The sequence below is a fragment of the Bos indicus x Bos taurus genome, chromosome 2 (assembly GCF_003369695.1).
Source record: "Bos indicus x Bos taurus breed Angus x Brahman F1 hybrid chromosome 2, Bos_hybrid_MaternalHap_v2.0, whole genome shotgun sequence".
In the NCBI taxonomy this organism is placed as follows: Eukaryota; Metazoa; Chordata; class Mammalia; order Artiodactyla; family Bovidae; genus Bos; species Bos indicus x Bos taurus.
The window spans coordinates 129,816,047-129,840,305 of NC_040077.1; the positions used below are offsets into that span (position 1 = coordinate 129,816,047).

At 52.4% G+C, this 24,259-nt stretch overlaps 2 protein-coding genes and 1 pseudogene across 4 annotated transcripts; all 3 read right to left on the bottom strand.

The window, feature by feature from the left end:
• Window positions 1-1,033: 1,033 nt before the first annotated feature.
• LOC113879462 lies at window positions 1,034-4,256 on the bottom strand (annotated as a pseudogene). Its single transcript, XR_003507321.1, has one exon. The product of XR_003507321.1 is annotated as a heterogeneous nuclear ribonucleoproteins A2/B1 pseudogene (transcript).
• A 101-nt stretch (window positions 4,257-4,357) lies between these two features.
• Window positions 4,358-8,774, bottom strand: C1QC (complement C1q C chain). Its single transcript, XM_027520948.1, has 3 exons — window positions 8,660-8,774; window positions 8,193-8,385; window positions 4,358-5,160 (listed from the first exon to the last, which is right to left on the bottom strand). The coding sequence occupies exons 2-3, from the start codon at window positions 8,365-8,367 to the stop codon at window positions 4,604-4,606; spliced, it is 732 nt and encodes a 243-aa protein (XP_027376749.1). The 5' UTR covers window positions 8,368-8,385; window positions 8,660-8,774; the 3' UTR covers window positions 4,358-4,603.
• Window positions 8,775-12,914: 4,140 nt separating this feature from the next.
• On the bottom strand, window positions 12,915-15,872 carry C1QA (complement C1q A chain). 2 transcript variants are annotated; one of them, XM_027520962.1, is made up of 3 exons: window positions 15,773-15,872; window positions 14,701-14,870; window positions 12,915-13,675 (listed from the first exon to the last, which is right to left on the bottom strand). In XM_027520962.1, exons 2-3 carry the CDS (start codon window positions 14,861-14,863, stop codon window positions 13,104-13,106), a joined length of 735 nt encoding a protein of 244 aa, XP_027376763.1. In that variant the 5' UTR covers window positions 14,864-14,870; window positions 15,773-15,872; the 3' UTR covers window positions 12,915-13,103. The 2 variants fall into 2 exon arrangements, with proteins under 2 accessions (XP_027376763.1, XP_027376773.1); XM_027520972.1 differs by lacking the exon at window positions 15,773-15,872 and adding an exon at window positions 15,241-15,311.
• Between the last annotated feature and the right edge of the window lie 8,387 nt (window positions 15,873-24,259).

The window sequence follows — 24,259 nt, forward strand, 5'->3', positions numbered from 1 at the left end:
AATAGAAATGGCACCAGAATGGTTGCTTCCAAAGTACAGGTCTCTGATCTGACACCGTGGCCTACATGAACGGTGTATTGATTTTTTAAACAAAAGAGAAACGAGAAGAAAGATGTATCACTTGAGGCACTGCCGGGCAGACGGCTAAGTGGTTGCTGGAGGTGCATTGTGCGTGGACTGGCCCCGTGACCTCCGCCTTGTCCCTGCCAGAGGCTCTCAGACCCTGTGAAGCAGCCTGGGTTCCTGGGCCCTGGCCTCTGTTATTTGTGTGTGTGTCTTCTTCTCTCTTTCCTTCTCATCCAACCCGTTTCGCACGCCCTCCTATGCATGAGCCAGGTGTGTATCAAATGGACCTGCCCTCTAGGACGCTCATGGTCCAGTAGGGAGTCAGACTTATAAGGAAATAAGTGCATAAAAGCCAACTGGCGGACGATATCCGTTGACTTCACCTGGCAAACCACCTGCCCACCCACATCTTTGTCCTCCCTAAACCTGTCTTTTGGTATGATCATATTTATTTGTGATATCCAAAAAAAAAAAAAGATTAAACTCAGAAAAAAAATCATGTTTGTGGTTCCCAAGGGCAGAGAACTGGTGGAAGGAAATACAGGATAAAGGCTGTTGAAAGGTACAAGCTTCCAGTTATAAGCTAAACACAAAACATGTAATGTATAACAAAAACTCATACACCACAATAGCAAATATCAAATTGTGGTATGGACCAAGGAACTGAATAGACATTTATCCAAAAAATATATACAAATGACCAATAAGTTCATGACATGATATTCAACATTTTAAAAGATATGATGAACAAGGTGACCAAAATTAGCACAGCTGTAGGATATTACAAAGGTTGTTAAGGGAGTAAGTCCTAAGAATATTCATCATCATAAGAAAAAAATTGTTTTGGTTATCATTTCATAATATGTGTAGGTCATATCACTACACTGCACAGTTCAAATTTTGATATCCTAAAACAGGAAAAAATTTAAAAGGTAAAAATGCAAAACGTTCAAAGAGGACAAGCCCCTACTGTTTTACTTTTAGAATTATTTTATTAAATCTTAAATGTACAACAGCTTCTTAAGTCTACACATGAAATACATTTCTTAAGAAGAATGATATTATGTCTTAGTATCCCTTGATTCTGGCTAACAGTTTTTCAAACCTTCGAGAAAAATCTTGAAAAAGGTTTCCCATGTCAACCAAAACTTGGAAATGGGACATTATCAAAGAACGGATGATTCTACACTCTTCCAGAGAGTGCTGGAAAGACAGAACATTTCAAAAGCTAAAACACCGTCTCAGAAGCATTTTCTTTAAGTCTTTCCTCCGTAGGAAGACGGTGTTCCTACATGACTGAGTCCACTCATAAAGTGGCTCTCGGTACTGGCTCAGGTGTCTCCTGCCGTGTCGCTGCGCATCTGTGCATGACTGAGGTGAGAGTTTCCTTAGCACTGTTATTTTGATCATCTGCAGCCCCTCTCTTCCCTCTGGGCGGTAATTCCCTCCTCTGTATACCATCAAGCCCACGGCCACTGAGAAGGCCCCCACCGTCTTGTCTCTCCATAACCCCCATGTCCTCTACTGCCTCCTGGATCGTGGTTTCCTCCAGTATATGACCTGCCCATGTTCCTGCTATCTCTCAACTTTCCACTCTTCAGTAAATCGTACTTAGAAGGTTTCTGCTTCTGATTCCCCGAATCGCTGTCATTGCGACTTGCGTAGCTTCTTCCTCCATAGTTGTCATAACGGGCTCTGAAGCCCTCATCCTGGTAGCCATCTGCAGACCCTCCACCACTACATCCTCCTCGTCCTCCCCCATAACCAGGCCTAACCCCCCAACTACCACCTCCAGCTCTTCCTCCGTACCCGTGAGAGCCATCCCCAAACTGACACCCTCTTCCGTACCCACCGGCTCCTCCTCTGAAGTTCCTTCCTCGTCCTGCTCCCACATTTCCACCAACACCATGAAAATACCCCAAACCAACATCGCCTTCTCCTCGACTTCTCAAATGTTGGCCTTCTTGCCTCTCTTGTCTAGACAAGGCTTTTCTTACTTCTGCACGATGACCATTGATGGTATGATTTTTTTGCAACACGATCTTATCCACAGGATCATGGTCGTCAAAAGTAATAAATCCGAAGCCTCTTTTCTTGCCAGACTGTCCATCAGTAACTATCTCAATCGCGTTGATTTTTCCGTACTTCTCAAAGTAATCTCTAAGATGATGTTCCTTCATGTCTTCGGTAATTCCGCCGACAAACAGCTTCTTCACAGTGATGAGAGCCCCCAGCTTTCCATGGTCCTCTCTTGGGACAGCGCGTTTGGGCATAACCATCTTCCCATCAATGAAATGAGGTCTGGCCGCCATGGCGGCATCCAGCTCAGCCATGGAAGAAAATGTGATGAAACCAAATCTTCTTGATTTTTGGCTGGCAGGGTCCCTTATTAACACACAGTCTGTAAGATATCCCCACTGCCGGTAATAGTTCCACAGACTTTCTTCTGTGGTCTCAGAGCTCAAGTCACCGATAAAGAGTTTACAGAATTGTTCGTTTTCTCTCTTACCCCTCTCCAAGGGAACAGATTGTGAAGCTTTCTTCATCATGGGCTTACTAGCTTCAGCCATTTTTCCGATGCTGAGGAGGGTGAGAGAGATCTCGGGGCTAACAGGGACTGAACTGGGTCCCCACACTATGATGAGAACTTGAACCTGACCCGTCCTGACCCTGGGGTGAGAGCCTCCACTGCCCCCGGGGAGAACACCCCTAGGAGCGCTTCCACGGGAACCCAACACTGCTGCTACTGCCTCTGGAGTCACTGTGGCCCTTGAATCAACCTTGAGTAGCTTTCAGTTTTTCAGAATGGGTTGATTGGTGAAACAGGTCGATGCAGGTTTGCCTGGTTCTGAGAGCTCTTCTGTGACGCACTCCTGAGATGCAAGACAGCCTGGAGCTTGCTGGAAGTAGTAGTCTTCTCAAACTTCTATAACAGGTCTGAGTCCAGAGATCTGCTTTTTGTTTTGTAAATAAATCCACGGGTAATTTTGTTGCACCCCCAGATTCGGAAACCTGGGTTCTAACAAGTCATGGGTCTGTGGTCCAAGTTGGCGGAGGACGCTGTGGGGACACGAAGGGAAGAATCAGAGAAGGCTTCATGGAGGAGGTGATCCTTGTGTTGATTCCTGACAGCTGAGTGTGTATTATCTAAGTGGATTGTGTGAGTGGGGCAGGAGCACTACAGAATGAAGGAACATCATGGGTAAATCTCTGGAGGTATGAGACAGCAGCTTTTAGGAACAAAGAGCCAAAGTGGATGGAGGTGGGCGGAAAGCTGGGCTCCAGCCTCTGCTGTTATGGCTCGTCTTGAGCCTCGTCTTGAGGCTCCACAGGGCCTCGTAGAACCAAGCTGAGACCCCAGCCGGGCTGTGCTGGCTCTCCCTGGCCTGAGTGAGTCGTGGGTCTTACTGGGCTCTGAGGCCAGAGTCACAGTCTGGGCAGGAAAGTTACACTTTTTATCTTTTTGAACCTGAGCTGTCAACCCCTCGTTGTGGTTTGCACAGTGAAAGTGCAGCAGTTAATGGCCAGCCTCCTGGTTCTCCAACAAGATGACCCAGCTGGCCCACCCTCAGGAATCTCACAGTGAGGCCCCAAGGGCTTATGGGAAGCCATGGTTTTGGATGATCTCCTGGGGGCCCCCAGAGTCTCAGTTATTCGGGGGAAATCAGACTCCAAGAGTCAGATCCTCCCTCACCCATCCATGCCCACCCAGAGCATAGTTATGAATGTTAAATGATTTAATAGGTGGGTTAGCATCACGCCTGGTGCACAGTAAGTGTTCAATACATGTTAGCTATCACGATTCTCTTGACTCACTCACTCGCTCTGCTTTTGGTCATTCATCTACCTACCGTTCATTCATGCATTCACCCCAACTCATTCATTAATTCAGCACAAATTCATTGCACATCTCGTCTGTGTCTGTGCTGCGCCCGCCTGAGCCCCAAACCCCTCTTGTGATGGGTGCTCCAGAAATTCAACAGGGGTCAACATAGGATGGGAATTCAAACACTTTCCCATTCGCCTGTGAGCATGGATACCTTTAAGACAGTAGCGCCCCTCACATGAACAAGTGACAGCAGACACCCCCCTTGGGGACCCCTTGCGGCCTTTCGGCCACATTTGAGCAGCTCTCTCCCAAATGGCCAAGTGGTGCCGAGCGTCTCAACCTTGGCACCAAGCTGTACTGATGCCTGAATCCGGAGGCCACAGATGGCTGTGACAGGTGCAAAGTGGGAGATGAAGGGAATCGCTTTTTAGGGAATTGGCAGTGAGGATTCAGAGCCGCACATAGCTGTTGATTTAGTTATTTATTTGTGTGCCTCCTGCCTCTTCCCGGACTTGGAAAACACCCACGACAGTACCAGAGGAGAAGGGAGAGAACTCAGGGCAGGAGGGCAGGGTGGGCTTCCTGGAGGAGGCGGCGTTCATCGGTGGCAAGAGGGGCCGGAGCATGGATGCAGCACAGCGGGTTCTCGCGGGGAAGCTGAGGGAGATGGAGCGGCCCCCCCGGGGGACCAGAGCAGACCCGCCCATCCTAGTCAGGGAAGAGCAGGAAGCCGGAGAAAACACTGTCAGAGCCTTCCGTGCCCACCATGCCGTTGTAGTCGTTGACCGCCAGCCACACCTGCTGGCCTTCCTGCAGCCGCAGCAGTACGCCACCCGAGCTGACCTGCTTGGCGCTGGTCATGTGGTCGCAGAAGGTGGCCACCTTGAAGCCGCTGCGGTACAGCAGCACGCACAGGTTGGACGTGTGCGACGTGTGGAAGACAAAGTAGTAGAGGCCAGGGACTTTGCAGGTGAATTTGCCAGAGTCCTTGTCATAATGCCCCTGCGGGTTGGTGATGACCCGGTTGAACTTGACCAGGCTGTTGGCCTCCGGGAACTGGACAGTCTGCCGTGTGACTGAGAACACTGACTGGTGTTTCTGCTTGTACCTGCCCTCCACACCCGGCTCCCCGGGGGGGCCCATGGTGCCGGGAGCCCCCGGAATCCCCGGGGTCCCCATGGGACCGTTCTTCCCAGGATAGCCAGGTGTGCCGGGGTCTCCCTTCTGGCCCTTGGGTCCTCGGGTCCCAGGGGCAGCTGGGATTCCTGGGGAGAGAGCAGGTGGGAAGGCAGTGATGGGGCAGGGGATGGGAAGAGGGACCCGATGGTGCTCCAGGGGCCTCCCACCAGGGTTTGGTCCCTGGACTCTCCTTCCCCCAGATGGCTGCCTATCCACCTGGGAGCGCTGTGCAGGGAGTAGGAGGGGAGGGAGACTTTGGTTCAAATCCTGCCTTCCCTTGGTCTTGCCCTCTGACCTTGGCTAAGGCTGGGCCCTAACTCTCAGCCTCGGTTCCCACAATTGTGATGGAGAGGGTAGGACCAGGTGGCTCAGGAGGTGTCAGAGCCGGGCTGGATCTCAGAGAGCTTGCCAGAAGCCACAACTGTTAGCCCATGGACACCACGTAGCCTCAGATACCTCCTCATCTAAAAGTCTATGTTCCTACTTTTTCTTGACAAAAAAAATCAGAAGATGGGTCAGAGGCAGATTTTCTGGAAAGCTCCTAAAACTTAAACTTTAGGCCCTATTAACTTACACTGACCCTGTCAAGGTCCTTTGGGTAATTTTATATAAGTTTTTCAACTTTTTATGTTGAAATAATTACAAATTCACAGGAAGTTGCCAAAAAAAAAAAAAAAGGATAAGGAAGTCTTGTGTATTCTTTACTCAGTTTTCCCCAATTTTGCAGAACTAAAGTATGAAATAAAAATCAAGAAATTGACCACAGCTCCTCTTTTACACGCACAGTTTGTGTGTGCAGTTCTAACACAGTTTTGTAGTATATGGAGGTTTGTGTAACCTTCCCCCGACCCCTGGCATCAAATGTATCCCTAATTTTGTACTATTTTTCTTAAAGAGGGTCCTCAGTATTTTATAAGATTCAGAGCTCCACAAAACTGCTTTCTATGTCTGAGCTGGAACCACTCAGGCCGGCTTAGCACACGGGGTCCTCCAGATGGAGCCTTCCAGGCTGCCTCTCTCCAGCCCCTCCACCCCTTCTCAGCCCAATTCAGCCCCTCTGACAGCTGGCCCAACTCAATTTCCTTCAAGTTACAGATGGGGAAACTGAGGCCAGAGACCTGCCCAGGGCCATGCCACCGGTAAGAGGTGGAGTCAGGACTCAAAAAATCAAGTCTGGCTGAGTCCCAGTCCGAGTGTCTGATGCTTGTTGCCGCCCTGGTTATCGGAGCTTCTGTGAGCTTCTTCTCCCCTTGTCCAAACCATACTCATCTTTCAGGGCCTGACTCCAGTCTCCTCTCCCAAGAAGCCCTCTCTGACCACCCCTGCTGGCCCTCGTGGCTGTTTCCCCCTCTGACTGCCTTTACGGTGGGTGTTGGTGGAGACCCACTGTAACAGAATTCTCTGCAACTGGTGAGCCGTGTAGATCCCAGGTTAGGAGAAGAGAATCAGAACCCAGCAGACCTGGGCTTCAGGCTGTGTGATCCCGGGCAGGTGACCTCCCCTCCCAGAGCCTCTGTTATCCCAGGTGAGATAAAGGCATAATGGAAGGGATCCCCCCGGAGTGGCTAGCAGAGTGGGGTGGGAGCATGCGTGTGCCGGGCACCTCATAGATAGTGCTCAGTAACGTCAGGTCTCGGGGGTGGCCGTCAGCGATCCTGAGCAAGGCTGTGCCTCCTTCTCCAGGCAGTTGGGGCGGACACACCCGTGGGGAGGGAGGCTTGAGAGACAGTGGAAGGTGGTGGTGGAGGGTGTGGCTCGGGAATCCAACAGGACCCCAGTGTGTGACTTCGGGCCAGTGGCTCAATCTCCCAGAACCTCAGCTTCGACATTTGTAAAAAGGGGGTAAATCACGTCTTCAAAGGATTTTGGCCTCAGCTTTCTCATTTGTAAAATAGAGTTAGTTTTTTCTGTCCCGAAAGATGAATCTATGGCGAGCACTTGGAACCTATGTCTGGCACAAATTAGGAGCTTGGTGCCCATCCACCACCCTGGGCAGTGAGATAGCCAGAGGCAGTGGTAAAGTTCAGGGTCCTGGAAAAATGGCAGATCTGGGGGCTTCCTTTGACTCAGGCTGAGTTGGAGGATTCCTTCTGGAATGTTGGTATAATTCCACTCTCTTTCCAGGAGGGCAAGTGACAGTGAAATTCCTAAGGACATCCGTCTCCAATGGTCTCCCTTGCCCAATGCCTCTGCCACTTCAGTCACCTCTGCCCAGCCCTGCCCCAGCCTCCTTCACACCCACTCTGGACACACTCCACCCCCCCAGATGTGTGCCCACCGCCAGACAAGGTGCCCCCAGACTCCAGCTCTCACCCAGCACCCAGCACCCATTCATGTCCTCAGCCCTCTTCACTTATGCTGGAGCTTGCCTGCGAATCTCTGACAGATGATTCTGTGAGTGCGACCCTGACTCCTCACTCCCCATCCCTCCAACTACCCAAAGCCCTAGGGAGGGAGGGGAGCACACACCCCTGATAAAGACAGGGATGACAAGAGCAGCAATGATCAGAGTTTGCACTTACAGATACCTACCACATGCTGTTTTCTATTTAATCTTATTAATCATCACAGCACCCCTGTGCAACAAGTGCTACCATCTCCCCATTTTACAGATGAGGAAACTGAGGCACTGGGAGGCTACATAAGTTGGGCAAGTACACACAGAGGGTGGGGGGCAGGGAAGCAGTGGGGCTGGGACTTGAACCCTGACCATCTGGGCTACAGTCACTGGGAACCACGTTAGAGGGCAAGTGGCGGAAAGGCTGGAATAAAACAATAACAAGGTGTTTTAGAAGTTTGCCAAAGCTTTCGCCTGGATTATCTCCTGGGACCCTCCTGCCACCTTCTCAGGCACTCTAGGTCTCTCCTTGATATCAGATGGGAAATCCGAGGGGCAAAGAGGTGAATTAGGGAGGCCTGAGGCCTGGGCTCTGGGGGAGAGGGGGCCAGACCTGCCACGAGAGTTAAAACTCGGCCGTGGGAGCGGCTGTGGCCAAAGGGACCACCCTCCTCACCATCAAGCCGCTGTCCACCTTCCCCCGAGTTGGTCCTGGATGCACAGTCCAAGCCCTGCCCGCAGGCCCCAGGTGACCTCTCCCCGCCAGGCCGGAAGACTCACCTGGTTCACCCTTGGGCCCTGGCAGTCCGTCATACCCATCCTTCCCGGGGGCCCCGGGCAGGCCCGGCATCCCGGGGATCCCATAGCAGTATGTTTCCGTCTGGCCCCTGAGTGGCCGTGCCAGCAGGAGCAGCAGCAGGTTTAGTACCAGGAGGGGCCAGGCACCGGACCCCATGTCTACCTGGGGAAGGAGCTGGATGGGGAGAGAGCTGAGTTGGCCCCTGGCCCACCCTCCTCACCCTCTCTCTCCCCAGGGGACCATCCTTCTCAGCCCTCAGCGGCCGACTCCCCTTCCCTGGCCCCTCGCCTCTGGGGGCTGCCCGATGGATGGGGAGTGGGGCCCCTGCTTCAAGCTCAGGCCCCCGGCTTAGCAGAGACAAGGACCCACCTTCCCGTCCCAAGTCAGGCTGCCCCTGAGGCCACGTGTCAGGAAGTGGCAGCGGGGAAAAGCTGCCATCTGCCCTCACCTGAACAGGTGGGAGGTGTCCGGTCTGGTCACGGAGAAGTCCTTGGACCGGCTTCCCCTCTCCAAGGCCGGAGTACGCCGTGTCAGAGTGGACCCAGCCAGGAGGACCGGAGCACACTGGGCGGCCCCCTCCCCGCCTCCCCCCAAAACCACATCCCCTTTCCCATAATTTTCCCTGACTCAGTACTTTATTCTGGGTGCTGAGCTAGGCTGACCACAGTGATACCCCTGTGTGCCCCCTGGGTCTTGAGTGTCTGAAATGAGGAAATGACCACTTCCTTGGATCTGGTGAAGGGTGTGTGTGTGTGTGTGGATCAGTGTGTGTATGAACCTCAGCTGCCTGGGCAGGCTGCTAGAGTCAAGTTCAGCCCAGCGAATGCCCATCCCTGTTGCCACTTACTATGCCTGAGACAGCTATTTCACAAGATCCACAGGAGGAAGCTATAACCTTCCTCTTTACAGATGAGGAAACTGAGGCTGAGGAAGGTGAAACCCTTGTCCAAAGCTGCACAAGTGAGTGGTTTCTTGGGTCCAAAGCCTCGCCCTGACCCCAGAAACAAGTCTTGTATGCACTTGTCAAATAGCAGGTCTTATCTTAGAAACGTCCATACTGTGCGTGCTAAGTCACTTCAGTCGTGTCCAACTCTGAGACCCCATGACTGTAGCCCACCAGTCTCTTCTATGCACGAGGATTCTCCAGGCAAGAATACTGGAATGGGTTGCCGTGCCTTCCCAACCCAGGGATTGAACCCACGTCCCTTATGTTTCGTGCATTGGCAGGTAGGTTCTTTACCACAAGTGCCACCTGGGAAGCCCAATCTTCCATATGCCCCCTCCCGTTTGCCCTACTTGGGGGCGCACTCAGAGGGGGTGAGCTTTGACAGAAGGTAGCCTGCTGTGGCGGACAGACTCCTCTGGGGTCTCCTTTCAGCCCTACCGCTCTCTTGCCTGGAGGCCTTCAGCAAAGCACTGGTGGCCCTAGGCCTCAGTCTTCCCATCTGTATATTGGGGTGGGGTGGGGGAGGGGAGGCCCAGGCTTTGTGTGCTGGCGTTTCTTCCTCTGCTGGGCCCCAGGTGAACCTACCTTCCCTGCCAGCTCCACCTTCCTCACCTCCATCCCCAGCACCCCACCTCTGCTCTCAGAGCCCATTATGGCCAGCGAGGGGTTGCCACTCGGGGCCAGGCTGGCAGAGTTGAGAGAGGTCCATTCTCCCCTTCTCATGAGAAATTCCAGGGAAGAAGGAGGTAACGGGCAGTAGAGTGTCCCAGCCCTGACTCTGCGCCTGCCACTCATGTGAGTGAGTCGTTTGACCTCCCCAAGCGTCAATTTCTACTCTGTAAGTGGGTTTCCAGGAGCTTCCACGCAGGGTAGAGCTAATGCACATGCCGTGCCTAGCCCTGGGCGAGTTTGGAAGGCCGCCCCTGCCTCGTTCAGGGCCTGTCTCCCCAGCTGGCTCTCCACCCCGTGGCTCTGGGCTTCACAGTGTGGAGCAAGAGCGAGAATGTGAAGACACTTGGCCCTGGAATTCTCAGGAGGGTGGAGGGCTGGGGAGAGCAGAAAGGACAGCCGCAGCATCGTGAGGGCGTGGGGGACCCACCAGAGGGCGCCCAGGCCCCCTGCCCATCTTCGGCCCTCACCTCCTCTGCGCCTGGTCCGGCTTGTCCAGCAGGTGGCAGCCTCTGCCTGCGCGCAGCCCTCCCTCGCCCCGCCCACCTGGCCAGCTGGACTCTGCCGGGTCCTCTTGGAGAGGCCGTGATCTGCCTCAGCAAAGAGGGGTAGCTGTGGATGGAATTTAGGGTACAAGGCAGTGGCGTACCGCTCCCCCGCACCCACCATTTTTACAGCCAGGTCTCCAGCTTCTTATGGGACCTCCACCACGATGGTGTCTGTTAGCCCCATTGTGATGAGAGAAGACCTCCAGTCTGGGGTCAGGCAGAGTTCAAATCCATCCCCTGCCACTTCCTGCCACTGGGCCTTGGGTAGATGCCTCTGTCCTCTGAGCCTCAGGGTCCTCATTTGTTTTGTTGGGATTAAAGGCATTGATGGTTATGAGATGTCCAGCACACAGTAGAGGCTCACAGATCTGTTTTGCTTCCTAGTCCATGCATGTGTGTGTCCCGGGCTTGGGGGGAAACCAGGGCAGAGTGGAGGCCAGAGGGGAGCTGAAGAGCCTCTGCAGCCCCACTCTCTTCTTCATGATTCCCCAAGACTGTTGATGGGGCCAGACAGCCCCTCAGAGGGTCCCAAGTGTGTGGGGAAGGCGGGGGGTGGTGGGCTGTGGGTACGTGAGGACTCCAAGGTCAACGCTCGCGAGAACGAGGGCATTTCTAAGGCGCTCGCACGTGGCAGGGTGAGGAGTGAGTGTGCACCTGTGTGTCAGGGCTACGTCCGGGACACGTGTGAGTGAGAGCGCTGCTGATGGTCGATGGGAGCACCCAGAGAATCGGTGGTGGGGGTGTGCGGGTGTGACCGTTTGTATCCCTTGGTGTCTGTGGGTTTAGGGGTGCTCCCTGCAGGTCTCAGGGAGTGGGTGTGTGGGTGAGGAGTGAATGAGTCTTGGTCCAGGAATGTGGGTCCACGTGCGTCTCAGGAAGTGTGTGTGAGTGTGTGATGTGTTTACGCATGAGTTTGAGCGGCACAAAGGTAAAGTTGGCTTCCTTTGGAGAAAAGCACAGGGCATGTCCAGGACTGAACTTCTGGTCTCCTCATCCTTCTCATCCACAGAGGACACAGTGAGGCTCTTGCTTCTCAGCAGCACCCGGACAGGCCAAGTGGGGCCCCTGGAGTGGACCAGGAACATTCCAGACCCTCCAAGGCCCCAGTGCAAGCGGGATGCATGCCCAGCCTTCACGCCTGCCAGCGTAGAAGTCCAGAGCTGGACTCAGGACACCCGGCAGGGAGGACTTTTGGATGCCCTTGGATCAAGTGCTCCCTGTCTCTGAGCCCCTGTGTTTCTGGTTCAGCCTTGGAAGGGACATGTGCCATGTGTCAGGTGTGTGGCTGTGGAGTCTGGTGAGGGGAGCAGGTAAACACACATGTTTGGGCATCAGCAGGACCTGGGGTCAACCCACCCCCTCCCCTCACACGCTGCTGCTGCTGCTAAGTCGCTTTAGTCATGTCTGACTCTGTGCGACCTCACAGACGGCAGCCTACCAGGCTCCTCCATCCCTAGGATTCTCCAGGCAAGAATAATGGAGTGGGTTGCCATTTCCTCCTCCAATTCACGCATGCGTGCTAAGTCACTTCAGTTGTGTCTGACGCTGTGCAACCCCATGGACAGCAGCCCACCAGGTTCCTCTGTCCATGGGATTCTTCAGGCAAGAATACTTGAGCAGGTTACCATGTCCTTCCCCGCCTTACATGCTAACCTTGGGCTTTACGTTTTCCTTAACACTTACTCAGTTTCATCATCTGTAAAATGGGGTCAGTCATAATACCCAACTCAGAATTCAACTGTAAAGACTAAATAAAATACAATTAAGGCTAAAACGTATGTGTGTGGGCTTAGTCGCTCAGCTGTGTTAGACTCTTTGCGATCCCATGGACTGTAGCCTGCCAGGCTCCTCTCTTCATGGGGATTCTCCAGGCAAGAACACTGGAGTGGGTTGCCATGCCCACCTCCAGGGGATCTTCCCAACCCAGGGATCGAACCCAGGTCTCCCACATTGCAGGCACATTCTTTACAGTCTGAGCCACCTGGGAAGCCCCTTATTAATGCACCAGGAACTCCTCTGCAATTTTCATATATCAAGTCATTTAATCCTCCCAACAACACTTCCCTGGTGGCTTAGATGGTAAAGCATCTGCCCTCAATGCTGGAGACCTGGGTTCGATCCCACGGTTGGAAAGATCCCCTGGAGAATGAGATGGCACCCCACTCCAGTACTCTTGCCTGGAAAATCCCATGGATGGAGGAGCCTGGTAGGCTGCAGTCCATGGGGTCGCAGAGTGGGACACGACTGAGCGACTTCACGTCACTTCACTTCAACGATGCATTGAGGTGGGTGCCGTCAGTATTCCCACTTTACAGATCGGGAAACAGATTCACCAAAGTCACGTAAAATGCACATAATTGGATTTAAGCAAATGGTGGCCCAGGATTCGAGCCCAGGCTGATGAGGCTCCCAGGACCTCCTAAATACATGCTGTAAAATGCTAAATATGGGCCTGGCTTGTAAGCACTTAAATAACTGTTGTTATTCTTCAGCCTCCCTCCCAATGCCCGAGGTAACCAGTGAACTTCAGGCTCAGCAGATGTGGATTCAGATATTTATTCCAGGAAGAGTTCCAAGACATGATCTCCATTTAGGCAGCTAAAGCAATAGAACCCCCACTTGGTAGGGCAGAGCAGAGATGGCCAGAGAGGGGGAGTGAGTGGGCCAGGGTCACACAACAGGATGCAAGAGGCCACGGTGGGGACCGGGGTCAGGGGGGTCTTCCCTGCTCAAGCAGATGGGAAGATGAGGAAGCCACTGAAGATGCTATCGGCCTCTGAGCCGTGGTAAATGCGGCCCTTACTGGGATCTTTTTCAATCCAGACCTGGTCTCCCTGCTGGAGATGCAGCACTGTGCCCCCAGACACCACCTGAAAGAATCCCTTGCTGTTGAAGTCACAGAAGCCCAAGGGCTGGATCTGGTCCCTCCGAGAGGACCTGATGGACAGGCAGATGTCCCAGTTGGACACCACCTGGAAGGTGAAATAGTAGTAGCCTGGGACAGAGCAGCGGAACCTGCCTGTGTTGTTCTGGTACACGTTCTCCTGGTTGGTGATGACCTTTCCGAAGACGACCACGTTGTCTCTTGAGACAGAATTCGGTCCAACGGCCGAGAAGGCTGGCCGTGGCTGGTCCTTGATGTTCCCGGGGCTGCCTTTGGTGCCTTTCAATCCTGGGAGGCCAGCGGGCCCCATGGGACCAGAGGGTCCTGGGTAGCCCATTCTGCCTGGGTTTCCAGGGGGTCCAGGGTCGCCCTGGTCTCCTTTAAGGCCGCGGATGCCTGTCTGGATGGCAGGCGCCCCTGTGGGGAGAAAGGTCAGGTTGGGAGTGAGAGTCTGGTATCCTCCAGACCTCAGGCAGGTGGCTGGGGCCCCAGATAGCTGTGGGATAAGATGGTAGGGGAGTGTCTGGGCCTGATTGATTCTGGCTAGTTCTCTGTGACCTTGGACAAGTGTCTCAACCTCTCTGAGCCCCAGCTTGTTTGTCTGTAAAATGAAGGGAAATTGAACAGACACTGGAGGAAGGATCAGGTTCTGGGAAAAGCAGTCCCCTGGCTTCACCACACTCCTGCCCACAGCTGGGCACTCCACACCTCCCCTGTCCCCCGCCAGGCCGTTGACCTCGACTTCTTCCGATTCAGGGACTACCTGTAGGATGCCTGGGTGCAGATCATTGCAAATGCCTAGGCAGATCTTTCTGGTGGTCTATGGACTGGGAGCCTCAGGGTGATTACACGAGACCATCTTTCCCAGCTCTGGTCTTGCCCTCCTCCCTTCTCCTCCACCCTTGGCCTTTTTGCTAGAATATGAGTTTCTGAAGCTTGAGGGGTCAGGGAAGCTGGAAGCAAAAAGGGTAGTTGTTATGGATTGATCCCTCTCCACATGCTAGGTGGGGTCTTTCTCTCTTTACAGATGAGTCAATGAGGCTCAGAGAGGGTGAGTAACTCACTCAAGGTCAAACAGCAAGACAGGGCTCTCAAATTTAGAGACTAGGGCATTTGTCTTTTTGGTGATTGAACAAAGACCGAGGCTGGGCACAGCTTTAGGACCTTTCATAGGCCTTGCTTGAAGTGGCCTACTCTCCAGAGGGGGACAGCAAGGCCAAAGAAAGAGGATGTGGCAGTTAAGGGGGATACAGAGAGGCCCTGGGGGCCTGTGTACACAGCCCTGGGAGAAGGCTGGGCCCTGGGACCAAGCACAGACTGGAGGGGCTTCATGTGGGGGCCCAGGTCACTCCTCTGTTTCTCACCACCCCTCTGAGCCACCACCTCCAGGAGGCCAGCCCCAGCCCAGGGATGCAGGGCCAGGGGCCCGAGGGAGGGCTTACCCGGCTCCCCTCGCTCCCCCTTGAGGCCTGGCCGTCCGGGTCGGCCAGGTATTCCTGCGCTCCCGTGAGTCCCGTCCGGGGCTCGGCACACGTCCTCAGTCACGGAGGAGGCCAGGGAAATGGCCAGCACGCTGATCACCAGCCAGCCCCAGGGGGCTTCCATGGTCCCACTGTGGAGACAAGGGCAGGGCCTGGGCAGGCTGGACGTCACACACTCGTGCACACCCAACTCATACTCTTGGACTGCGCCCCACCCCCCCACCATGACATCTATATATGTCTCTGACCATTGTGCACATACCCCACCCAGGGCCTTTGAAGTCCACCCTCCACTCAGCTCCAATGACACCCCAGCATACACACAGAACCACAAACTCACACAGATTGATACACACAACTGACCATACCCATAGGGTTACACACTCAGACACACGAACATAGCTTTTAGCCCTTGCACACCTATACAACACAATAAGCAAACTTAAAAGTCTGCCACACACCCCTGGACACTCCGATGGACACACTCCATCCCTCACTTACCTGGACACACACAGTCATGTGCTCCCTACAGATTATCGGTTCCTTTGAATAAATATTTTTTGAGTGCCTGCTCCCTGTTTAATGAACACTCTCTCACCCAGATGGCAGAGTTGCACATCCACACCAGAATTCACAAACACACAATTCCCCCACACACGCGGTCCCTCTTAGCACCCACTGGAGGACAGATGGCTGACTGTCCCCTGCTGGCCCCCTCTGTGGGCCCCCTCTGTTGGGCTCTGACACCCCAGCCTTTTCCCAGCCTCTTGTGTTTTGGTGGTGGGCCAGGATCCAGGAATTCTGGTTAGAGCTGATGGCTCTGTGGCTACCTCCCACCCTCCCCCGCAGCCTCTGGAGTTAAGGTCCCCTCATTTACTTATTCTGGGTCTTGGATCACTGCCCCCCAGCCCTGTCCTGGCACAAAACCAGCCACCAGCACTCTCCCTCCTCCCTGCCCAGTCCAGTCTCCTGGGCCACCTCCCCTGGCTCGCGAAACATCACAGCCGCCTTCCCCATCCAGCCGTGGCCTCACCTGTGTCCAGTCTTCAATGCACTGGATACTCTGGCCCTTCACGCAGGGACCCCTGTGGGACACCCAGCAGGGCGGTGCTGGCCTGGGGCCAAGTTTCACATCCCTTCCCACTTCTCCTTCCCCTTCCCTGGCACCACCCTGGGGCCAGAGGCCAGCAAGGGACATTTTGAGCAGACCTCAGCAAGACTGGAGCACGGGACATCCTACCCCAGCCACAGCTGGTGCAAGCAGAGGACAGCGAGGCGAGAGGCTGCCGGGATGGGGGCAGAAGAGGGGTTCCCGGGGGGCAGTGAGACTCCCGGAGGCACAGAGCAGCGGGGTAGAAGGAACCTTCTCTCAAATCAGTGACTTGTAGGACTTTTTCACGATCACAGAAGCAGCATGTATTCATTGCCAAAAGCTTGGAAATACAGAAGGGCACAGAGAAACAAGGACAGTGATGCAGTGGTGAGAGGCTCGGTCATCAGCTTTCTAGACTGCCACTTCCTCGCTGCATGTCCTTGGAACTGTACTTAAATTCCTGGGGCCTCAGTCTTTTTTTGGTTGTCATTCATAAGTTGGAAGCAACAGATTCTACTTTGCAGTATAAAGTTTTAGTGACATAATACACATACAAAACACTGGACACTTAATAATCAGCTTTTATCAACATTTAAAAATCAAAAACTAAAAATCAGCAATAAACGCCCATCCAGAGAACTGCTGTCACCATTTGGAGGAATCGCCCAGCCTTGCTCGAGGTCACCGACGGGGGGCCCACTGCCTGTCAGCCCAGCTCCCTTTGTCGTTGCCAGCCCAAGAACGCCTTTCTTTAGACTGAGTGATCCTGTCTCCCCCAGAGCGGAAGCCCGTGTGTTCAGGCCTGGGCTGGCTGCTCTTTCTGCTTCTTCCCATGGCTGTGCTTTGTCATTGCTGTCGTTGCTTTATTTCCTTTTGCAGAGGGAGGGGGAGAGGACAAGGAGGAGGAGGAGGAGCGGGGTTGTTGCACCTGGGCAGGTGCAGGCAGTCTAGCACCAGGATTTCCAAGCCTTTGGGACTCCCTTTCTCTTGCAACCTTTGTGACAGACGATGTCACACAGCAAGTACAGGTGGGGATGCTCTGGCTTAAAGGTGGGGGCCCAGAGCTCCTACTGCCAGCCCCTTTCCTGCTCCTCAGGATTCAGGGGCTCAGGGGAGCTAGCGCCTCTCTATGAGCTTGGGCAAGCCACATCACTTCTCTGGACCTCGAGTTTCTTCACTTGTAAAATGGGGAGGATACAGTCCCTTTGTTGGGTTGCCAAGGGATTATATGAATACATAAGGAAGTCTGGGTTTCCCGGGTGGCACTAGTGGTAAAGAACCTGCCAACCAATGTAGGAGACATAAGAGATGAGGGTTTGATCCCTGGGTCAGGAAGATCCCCTTGAGTTGGGCATGGCAACCCACTCCAGTATTCTTGCCTGAAGAATCCCATGGACAGTGGAGCCTGGCAGGCTGCAGTCCATAGGATTGCAATGAGTTGGACATGACCGAAGTGACTTAACATGCATGCACACACATAAGGAAGTTATACTGTCAAATACCACATTAAAATAAGTCATCATTATAAATAATATCTGTGTGACCTTGGGCAACTTGCCTAACCTCTCTGAACCTCACTTTCTCAAGGAGAGGGAGAAGACGAGGGAGAAAGCAGGAAGGCTGGTCTGTAACGTCCCTTCCAGCATCATCTTCTTTGATTGCATTTCGTCAATCTTGCTTCCCTGCAAGAGGAGTTAGAAATACTGTGTCAGAGCCAGAACGGTCAGCCCGATTGCTCCCATTTTACAGATGAAGAAACTGAAGATCAGAAACAGAAAGACTTTCCCAAGATCATATAGCAAATGACAGAGTTGGCATGAGGAAAAAACAAATACTATGAAAGGCTTCTCAGAGTACAACTTTCAAAATATTAAATGCACAATTCATATAGAAATATAGAGTGAGGGGCTTCCCTGGGGGTCCAGTGGCTGAGAGCCTGTGCTCCCAATGCAGGGGATCTGGGCTCAGTAGTGGTCAGAGAACTAGATCCCACCTGCGGCAACTGAGATCAAAGATCCCAAGTGCTGCAACTAAGACGCAATGCAGCCAAATAAATACGTAAATATTTTTCTAAAAAGAAATACGTAGGGAGCATGTGTTAGTTTTCTTTTGTAGTTTATAAATGAAGGGACAAAGCTTGGTCAATGAAAGATATAAGAAAAAAAATTATATATACCTCATTAGGGTGAGAGAGATTCAGTGAAAATAGCTATAACAAAAAAAACCCCAAGAATTCTGGAATATTGTTAGGTTGCTAAGGTAGTTACAAAACTGGTTAATGCTCTTTAGGGCAATAAAATCATCATGTTGGTGTTATCTACTCTACTGGAAAGAAATCATTTGCATCTCTACCAGACAAAAATAATTGGCAACTTATCAGTTTTCTACCAGCTAACAGCTATCTTTACAGAGCCTGGGCCCTAATCAATAGTAAATAATAAGTCAAGCAAAGTGACATTCCCCTGGAGTGTCAGGTGATCCTTAGGAGGGCTTGTTAGACATGACTCTAATTTGACTTTGAAAGGACACCAGTTATCTATTTGCCTTATTTCCTAGTGTTAGATGATTTCACTTATCAGGCTGTTGCAAGAGTATAAACACTTCCCAAGAAATGAAAGACATCGATAATAATGAACATATCATTAGTGTGAAAAGTAATGGGTCAGCAGTAGCCCTATGAATGTCACAGCTGGGACACCTTCACTCAGAAGAGGAGGGTGTCTTTTTCGTTTTCTCCAGAGCTCAGGTCCCTGGAGGGGAAGCGGGAGTGGAGGGATGAGAGGAAATCCCTTGTCATGCTTGTGAGGTTGGGATCCAGGAGCCCCATCCCAGAGAGCAGTCGAGGGTCTGGGGGTAATCAGAGAAATAATTTCTAAATTACTCAGATTCTTCCTGATGGAGTCATCACCTCCCACTCAAGGGTTGCATTCCAAAATCAGCATATGAAGCAATAATTGTCAATGGTCAATATCACCCTTGGAAAAAATTCTTAGGAAAGCACCATGTTGAAGATCATTATTACTGTTTCGGGATAGTTCTATGTGGTCACTTTTAGCGTTGACGTTAGAACAGGTTTCTAGTCCTTCAGCGGAGTATCAGTTGGCTAATGTATACCCCCTTTTAAAAAAATTAAATCTTTAAAGACTGCAGCTGTACTCAGTGGTGAGGTGTTTAGGCCACAAGAGGCTCTGGGTCTGAGGCAGCCGGTGGTGGGAGGCTGGGGGAGGCGTGGGGCGGGGTGGGGGTTGGTTGGGGTGGGGGGTTGGAGGTGGAGGGGTCGGGCCCGCAGGTACACGCTACAGATTCGGCTCCTTGAGGGTCTGAAGCGGCATGGATGGACAGCAACCCCTGCCGTATTTTAATGGGATCTTTAGTTCTTTCTCTCTGAATTTTATTAAGCAAAACGCAGATAGCCAAATGTGTATATGATTTAACTCTAAAGTTCTTGTATTGCATTTAAAAAACACGGAGGTATTATTTACACACAGTAAAACGCACAAACCTTAAATGCCCCTGTTCAATGGCTTTTTATGTAAACGAAGACACCCTTTACCCAGATCAAAACACAGAACGTTTCCATCACCCCAGCAACTTGCCTCCTGCCTCTGTACCATTGGCCCTCAGTGTTTGCATCCACGGATCCCACCAACCACAGATCAAAAATATTTGAAAAAGAATTCCAGCGAGTTCCCCAAAAAGCAAAACCTGAATTTGCCACACGCCCGGCAACTATTTACCCCCATTTGCATTGTATTTACAATTATTTACATAGCATTTACATTGTATTAGGTATTATAAGTAATCTAGAAAGGATTAAAAGTACACAGGAGGATGTGTGTAGGTTATATGCAAATACTACGCCATTTTATAGAAGAGACTTGAGCATCCTTGGATTTGGGTCTCCAAGGGGATACAGGGGTGTCCTGGAACCGATCCCCTGAAGATACCGAGGGACGACTGCATTCCCTTCTACCTGCAAAGAGCCCAGGGATCCGACCTCTCTCACCACGGTTACTTCTACCTGTTCTCAAACTTCACGTAAATAGAACCACTCGGTGTCTTTTGTGTCTGGTTTCTTTCATTTCACACGCTCGAGAGTCAGCCTTGCGTTTGCTGCATGCCGGTTCGGTTTTATCGCTGAGTAGTACTCCGTGGTGTGCGTGCCCCACATTTCGTGTAGCCCCGCTCCCTTTCATGGAAATTTTCGGTTATGATGAAAAAAACCAAGAACATTCTCGTACAATCCTCCTCCCTGTGCCATCCTGTGAACGGATGTGTTCAAATCCCCACGGTACTGTCTGAACCCCAAGACGGGGACCTGGCGTTGACACGGACACCCCTTCACTCTCATCTGCTACCCCGCACCTCCCTCTCCATCAGAAACACAAACCTCCAGACTCCCTGCGCTACCCGATCCACTTTTTCTCCTTCTCCTGGCCGGCTCTTTATTATGGAGATTGTCTTAATCTTGGCTTTCTTGCGAAATCCTTCCACTCCTCTGGGGGCCTTCAGAATCTCTCCTTCCATTCTCCTTCCCTCCACCCGTAAGATCAGGGTTTCATTTTTCAGTGCGGGGAGTGTTTGGGAATTGGGGAGGGAACTGTCAGAAACTGCCACATGTCTTCAGTGCCTGGACTTTATTCTTTGCCTCTCTCAGCAGATAAAAGAGCTTCGGGGGATTGTTTTATGAAAAACGGAGGGGATCGCAAAACGACATATAATTTGTTGTGGAGGTGGAGGCAGCGTGGATTCAAATTCAGCATCTTCCCCCTTTCTGCTCCCTGTGCCCTTGCAGGAAAGAACGCCGGTGTTCGGGGATGACATTGACCCCTCAGACTGGGATAAGGCTTCTGATCAGTGTTGTTTGAATCTGGTGCATGGCAGGCACTTAGCAAAATTCCCACCTGCTATTCAGGGCTGCCCATGCAAGGAGACCAGTTGAGAAGTTTGGTGGGGGGGAAGTAAAAAGAAGACCAAACACAGCAAAAATAATTTTGTGGGGAAGAGAAAGAAAAATATGGGAAAAAAAGCTAAAAAGCGAACAAGCTCCCCTAACTGCTGGCTGCCGCTGGAGACCAGCATCCTGGCTGCCCAGGAGGGAGAAGCGCCGAGCCTGCCGGGAGCCAGGTGGAGCTGCTCTTGGAGACGTTCCCAACATGGAGATTGCAGATCCGGCTGGAAAGGCGCTAATGGAAGCCACCAGGCATGCAGGCAGGTGAGATGTAAAAAGATTAGGAGGATTAGGAGCGAGTTTGGAAAACATTTGTGCTGGCTGTGGGAGCCATCCAGGACCTCTGCCTGGTGGAGGCCGGGTCGGGTCCTAAGGGATGTCTCCATCCCACATCCGGGGAATGTGGCTCCCAGAAGGCCTGGTTAAGGCGACCTTCCAAGAAGTTCACACAGATGCAAGGAGAGGGGCCGGGCAAAGCCTCCACCCCACCCCACCTTTAGATCCTCACCCCTAGTCACCCTGTGGAAACGATCTCCCTCGTTTTCCTATCACTGGGCCTGAAGTTCCACCTTGACTCATTCTTTCCTGGGGATAAAGGATGTTATATTAAACGATAAAATTAAAGGTGTGTCTTAGGACATTTACAAGGTTGCTAGACTTAATACTAGTGTTTTATATACTAATTTAGTCAGGACTTCCCTGGTGGCTCAGACAGTAAAGCATCTGTCTACAGTGCGGGAGACCTGGGTTCGATCCCTGGGTCAGGAAGATTCCCTGGAGAAGGAAATGGCAACCCACTCCGGTACTCTTGCCTAGAAAATCCCATGGATGGAGGAGCCTGGTGCAGGCTACTGTCCATGGGGTTGCTAAGAGCTGGATACGACTGAGCGACTTCACTTTAGTCATTGCAACCCTAAGGAGGTAATACTATGAAAAGACCCTTTAACAGATGAAGCTCAGAGAGGGTAAGCAACTCGCCCAAGGTCACACAGCCATAAGGTGGTAGCTTTCTGCAGATGTTCAGTGGAATCCTGCAGATCTAAAACAGGAACTCTGGAAGGGAGACAGGAACGGTGGAGATGAAAATGCTGGGTATGGGGACTCTGAAGGCAAGCTTTGCCAGCTTCACAAACATACCTCCCCTGTGCCAAGTATTTTACATATATCGTCTTAACTTACACAGTGTCCTTACAGGATGGTGTACTGGCTCATCTTTCAAGATGAAGAAACTAAGGCTCAGAGAGGTTAAGTGACTCATGGGTCTAGGTTTGCCAGATTTTGTTTGTTGTTCAGTCGCTCAGTTGTGTCTGACTCTTTGTGACCCCAGGGACTGCAGCATGCCAGGCTTCCCGATCCTTCACTCTTTCCTGCAGTTTGCTCAAACTCATGTCCATTGAGTCAGTGATGCCACCCAACCATCTCGTCCTTTGTCTCTCCCTTCTCCTCTTGCCCTCATTTTTTTCCCGCATAAGGGTCTTTTCCAATGAGTCGGCTCTCCACATCAGGTGGCCAAAGTATTGCCAGATTTAACAAACAAAAACAGAGGATGGCCTGTTCAGTTTGAATTTCAGATAAACAACACTATGCATAGGATATACTTATAGCAAGTATATACATATTCATCCTGTGCTTCATCTGGCAGCCTCCAGGGGACACGCAGCCTGAGTGGCTGTTCTCCCTCCACTCCCCGGCTCACGAGGAAGCCTGTCTTGGTTGGAAGGGGTGGGCTGAAGGTGAGCACCTCTCTGCCTCCCAGGGCAAAGGGGAAGAGGCGTCTTCATCTCTGTCTAGGGTCTCCAAGACCCCTGCTCCTGTTGGCGAGCCAAGAACCCCAGTCAGGTTCCCTCACTCTGACCCCCCTCCCCACTTCATCACCACGTCTCTTCCTGCCCTAGATTTTCATCAGGAGAGGCCACTGTGGGCTGGAGGCAGCAGACTCCCAGCTCTGTGGGTGTCCATGGACAGATCACCCCTCTGGGCCTCAGTTTCCCTATTTGTAAAAAAAAAAAAAAAAAAAAAAGAGGGAGGAGTTGAACCAAAATAGTAGTTCCTTGGGTCAGAGTCCCGCTGGGGAGCTGGTTAAGGAAACCATTACTCAAGCTGCACTCCTACGTCCTGAACAGAATTCTGGGGAGGGGTCCAGAGACTCAGTGGTTTTCATAGGTGCCTTGGATGAGCTGAGGCAAGCAGTTCAGCACCTTTCTGGAGCTCTGACAGCAGCCGGGCGTCTGTCCCATCTCGACACGTGGGCTGCGCCTGTCTTCTGCTTCTGACACGTGGGGGATCAGGTGCTGAAGGGTCTCTAGACACCTCGATCAGAGGAGGACAAAGGAGGAGAGTCCAGGCTTGTTGGGTTGGGCCAGGGTGAGAGGGAGGGAAGATCACCAAATCTCCCCTGAGCTGAGATCGTTTCCAGCCTGGGAATTTCAGGAGGATCTCTTACCTCTGAGTAGAGATGGGTGTTTTTCACAGCCCCTGCCTGGGTCACTTGACTGCCCACCAGGGCACCAGTGAGGCTACTGTCGTCAGCGCCAGCAAGCTGATGGGCGGATGGAGGCTCAGAGAGGGCAGTCAGTTTCGGGTGTCACCCAGCAGAGCTTCCCTGGTGGCTCAGCTGGTAAAGAATCTGCCTGCAATGCGGGAGACCTGGGTTTGATCCCTGGGTTGGGAAGATCCCCTAGAGAAGGGAATGGCTACCCACTCCAGTATTCTGGCCTGGAGAATCCCATGGACTCTGTAGTCCATGGGGTTGCAAAGAGTCGGACACACGACTGAGCGACTTTCACTTTCCCAGCAGAGCTGCTTCAGTCTCCGGTCTCTGGGGGTGGGATTGTGTCCCCCAGCCTCACCCTAAGGCAGTCCTGGGAGGTGTCTGGGGTAGATAATGTCCTGCTCCTGTGGTCCAGACACTGCTTTCTTCATGGTGATGTTCTGAGTCTCTGCCTCTGTCCTACCAGCAGCTCACAACTGTCCACTCTAGTACCTCAGGTCCAATTTCCCTTCTCCTTTCCCTGAACAGGGGGTCAAGCCTAGGGGCAGAGCCGGGATCTGGGCGCGGGTCTGTTGTGAGGGGTGGCTTCGGAATCTGGGCAAATGACAGCTGCTTCAGCCGGTTCCCTCCCGCTTTCCAGCCCTCTGCTGATTACAAATAAACACCCAGGCTACGCGGGAGAGTAATTAACTCTCCAACATGGGGAGAAAGTAATCAGCCTGGAGTTTGCTGCAGGTGGGAAAAGAGCAGGCTTTTCCTAAGGAGTATGCAAATACATTGGTAGTTTGTAAACCACCCCTCGGGCTCCAGGGAAAGGCTGTCAGACCCGGGGGCGCCCAGCTGCTAAGCAGGGACAGGCACCGGGTGATGCTGCCCCCCAGCTGCTGGGGGGCCTGGCCTCTCAAGTTTATGGAGATCCGAGGGGTCAACGTAGGAGTGGGGGCCTTGCCTTCGGGGCTCCCCTGCACACCTGAGTCCTTGCGTC

What these genes read in the sequence shown, in the direction of transcription:
- C1QC (XM_027520948.1), bottom strand. Translation starts at nt 8,367, where the DNA reads ATGGGGTCCGGTGCCTGGCCCCTCCTGGTACTAAACCTGCTGCTGCTC. An exon ending in AGGGCCCAAGGGTGAACCAG is followed by an intron (nt 5,161 to 8,192) that starts GTGAGTCTTCCG and finishes CTCTCTCCCCAG; the next exon opens with GAATCCCAGCTGCCCCTGGG.
- C1QA (XM_027520962.1), bottom strand. Translation starts at nt 14,863, where the DNA reads ATGGAAGCCCCCTGGGGCTGGCTGGTGATCAGCGTGCTGGCCATTTCC. An exon ending in GGGGGAGCGAGGGGAGCCGG is followed by an intron (nt 13,676 to 14,700) that starts GTAAGCCCTCCC and finishes TTCTCCCCACAG; the next exon opens with GGGCGCCTGCCATCCAGACA.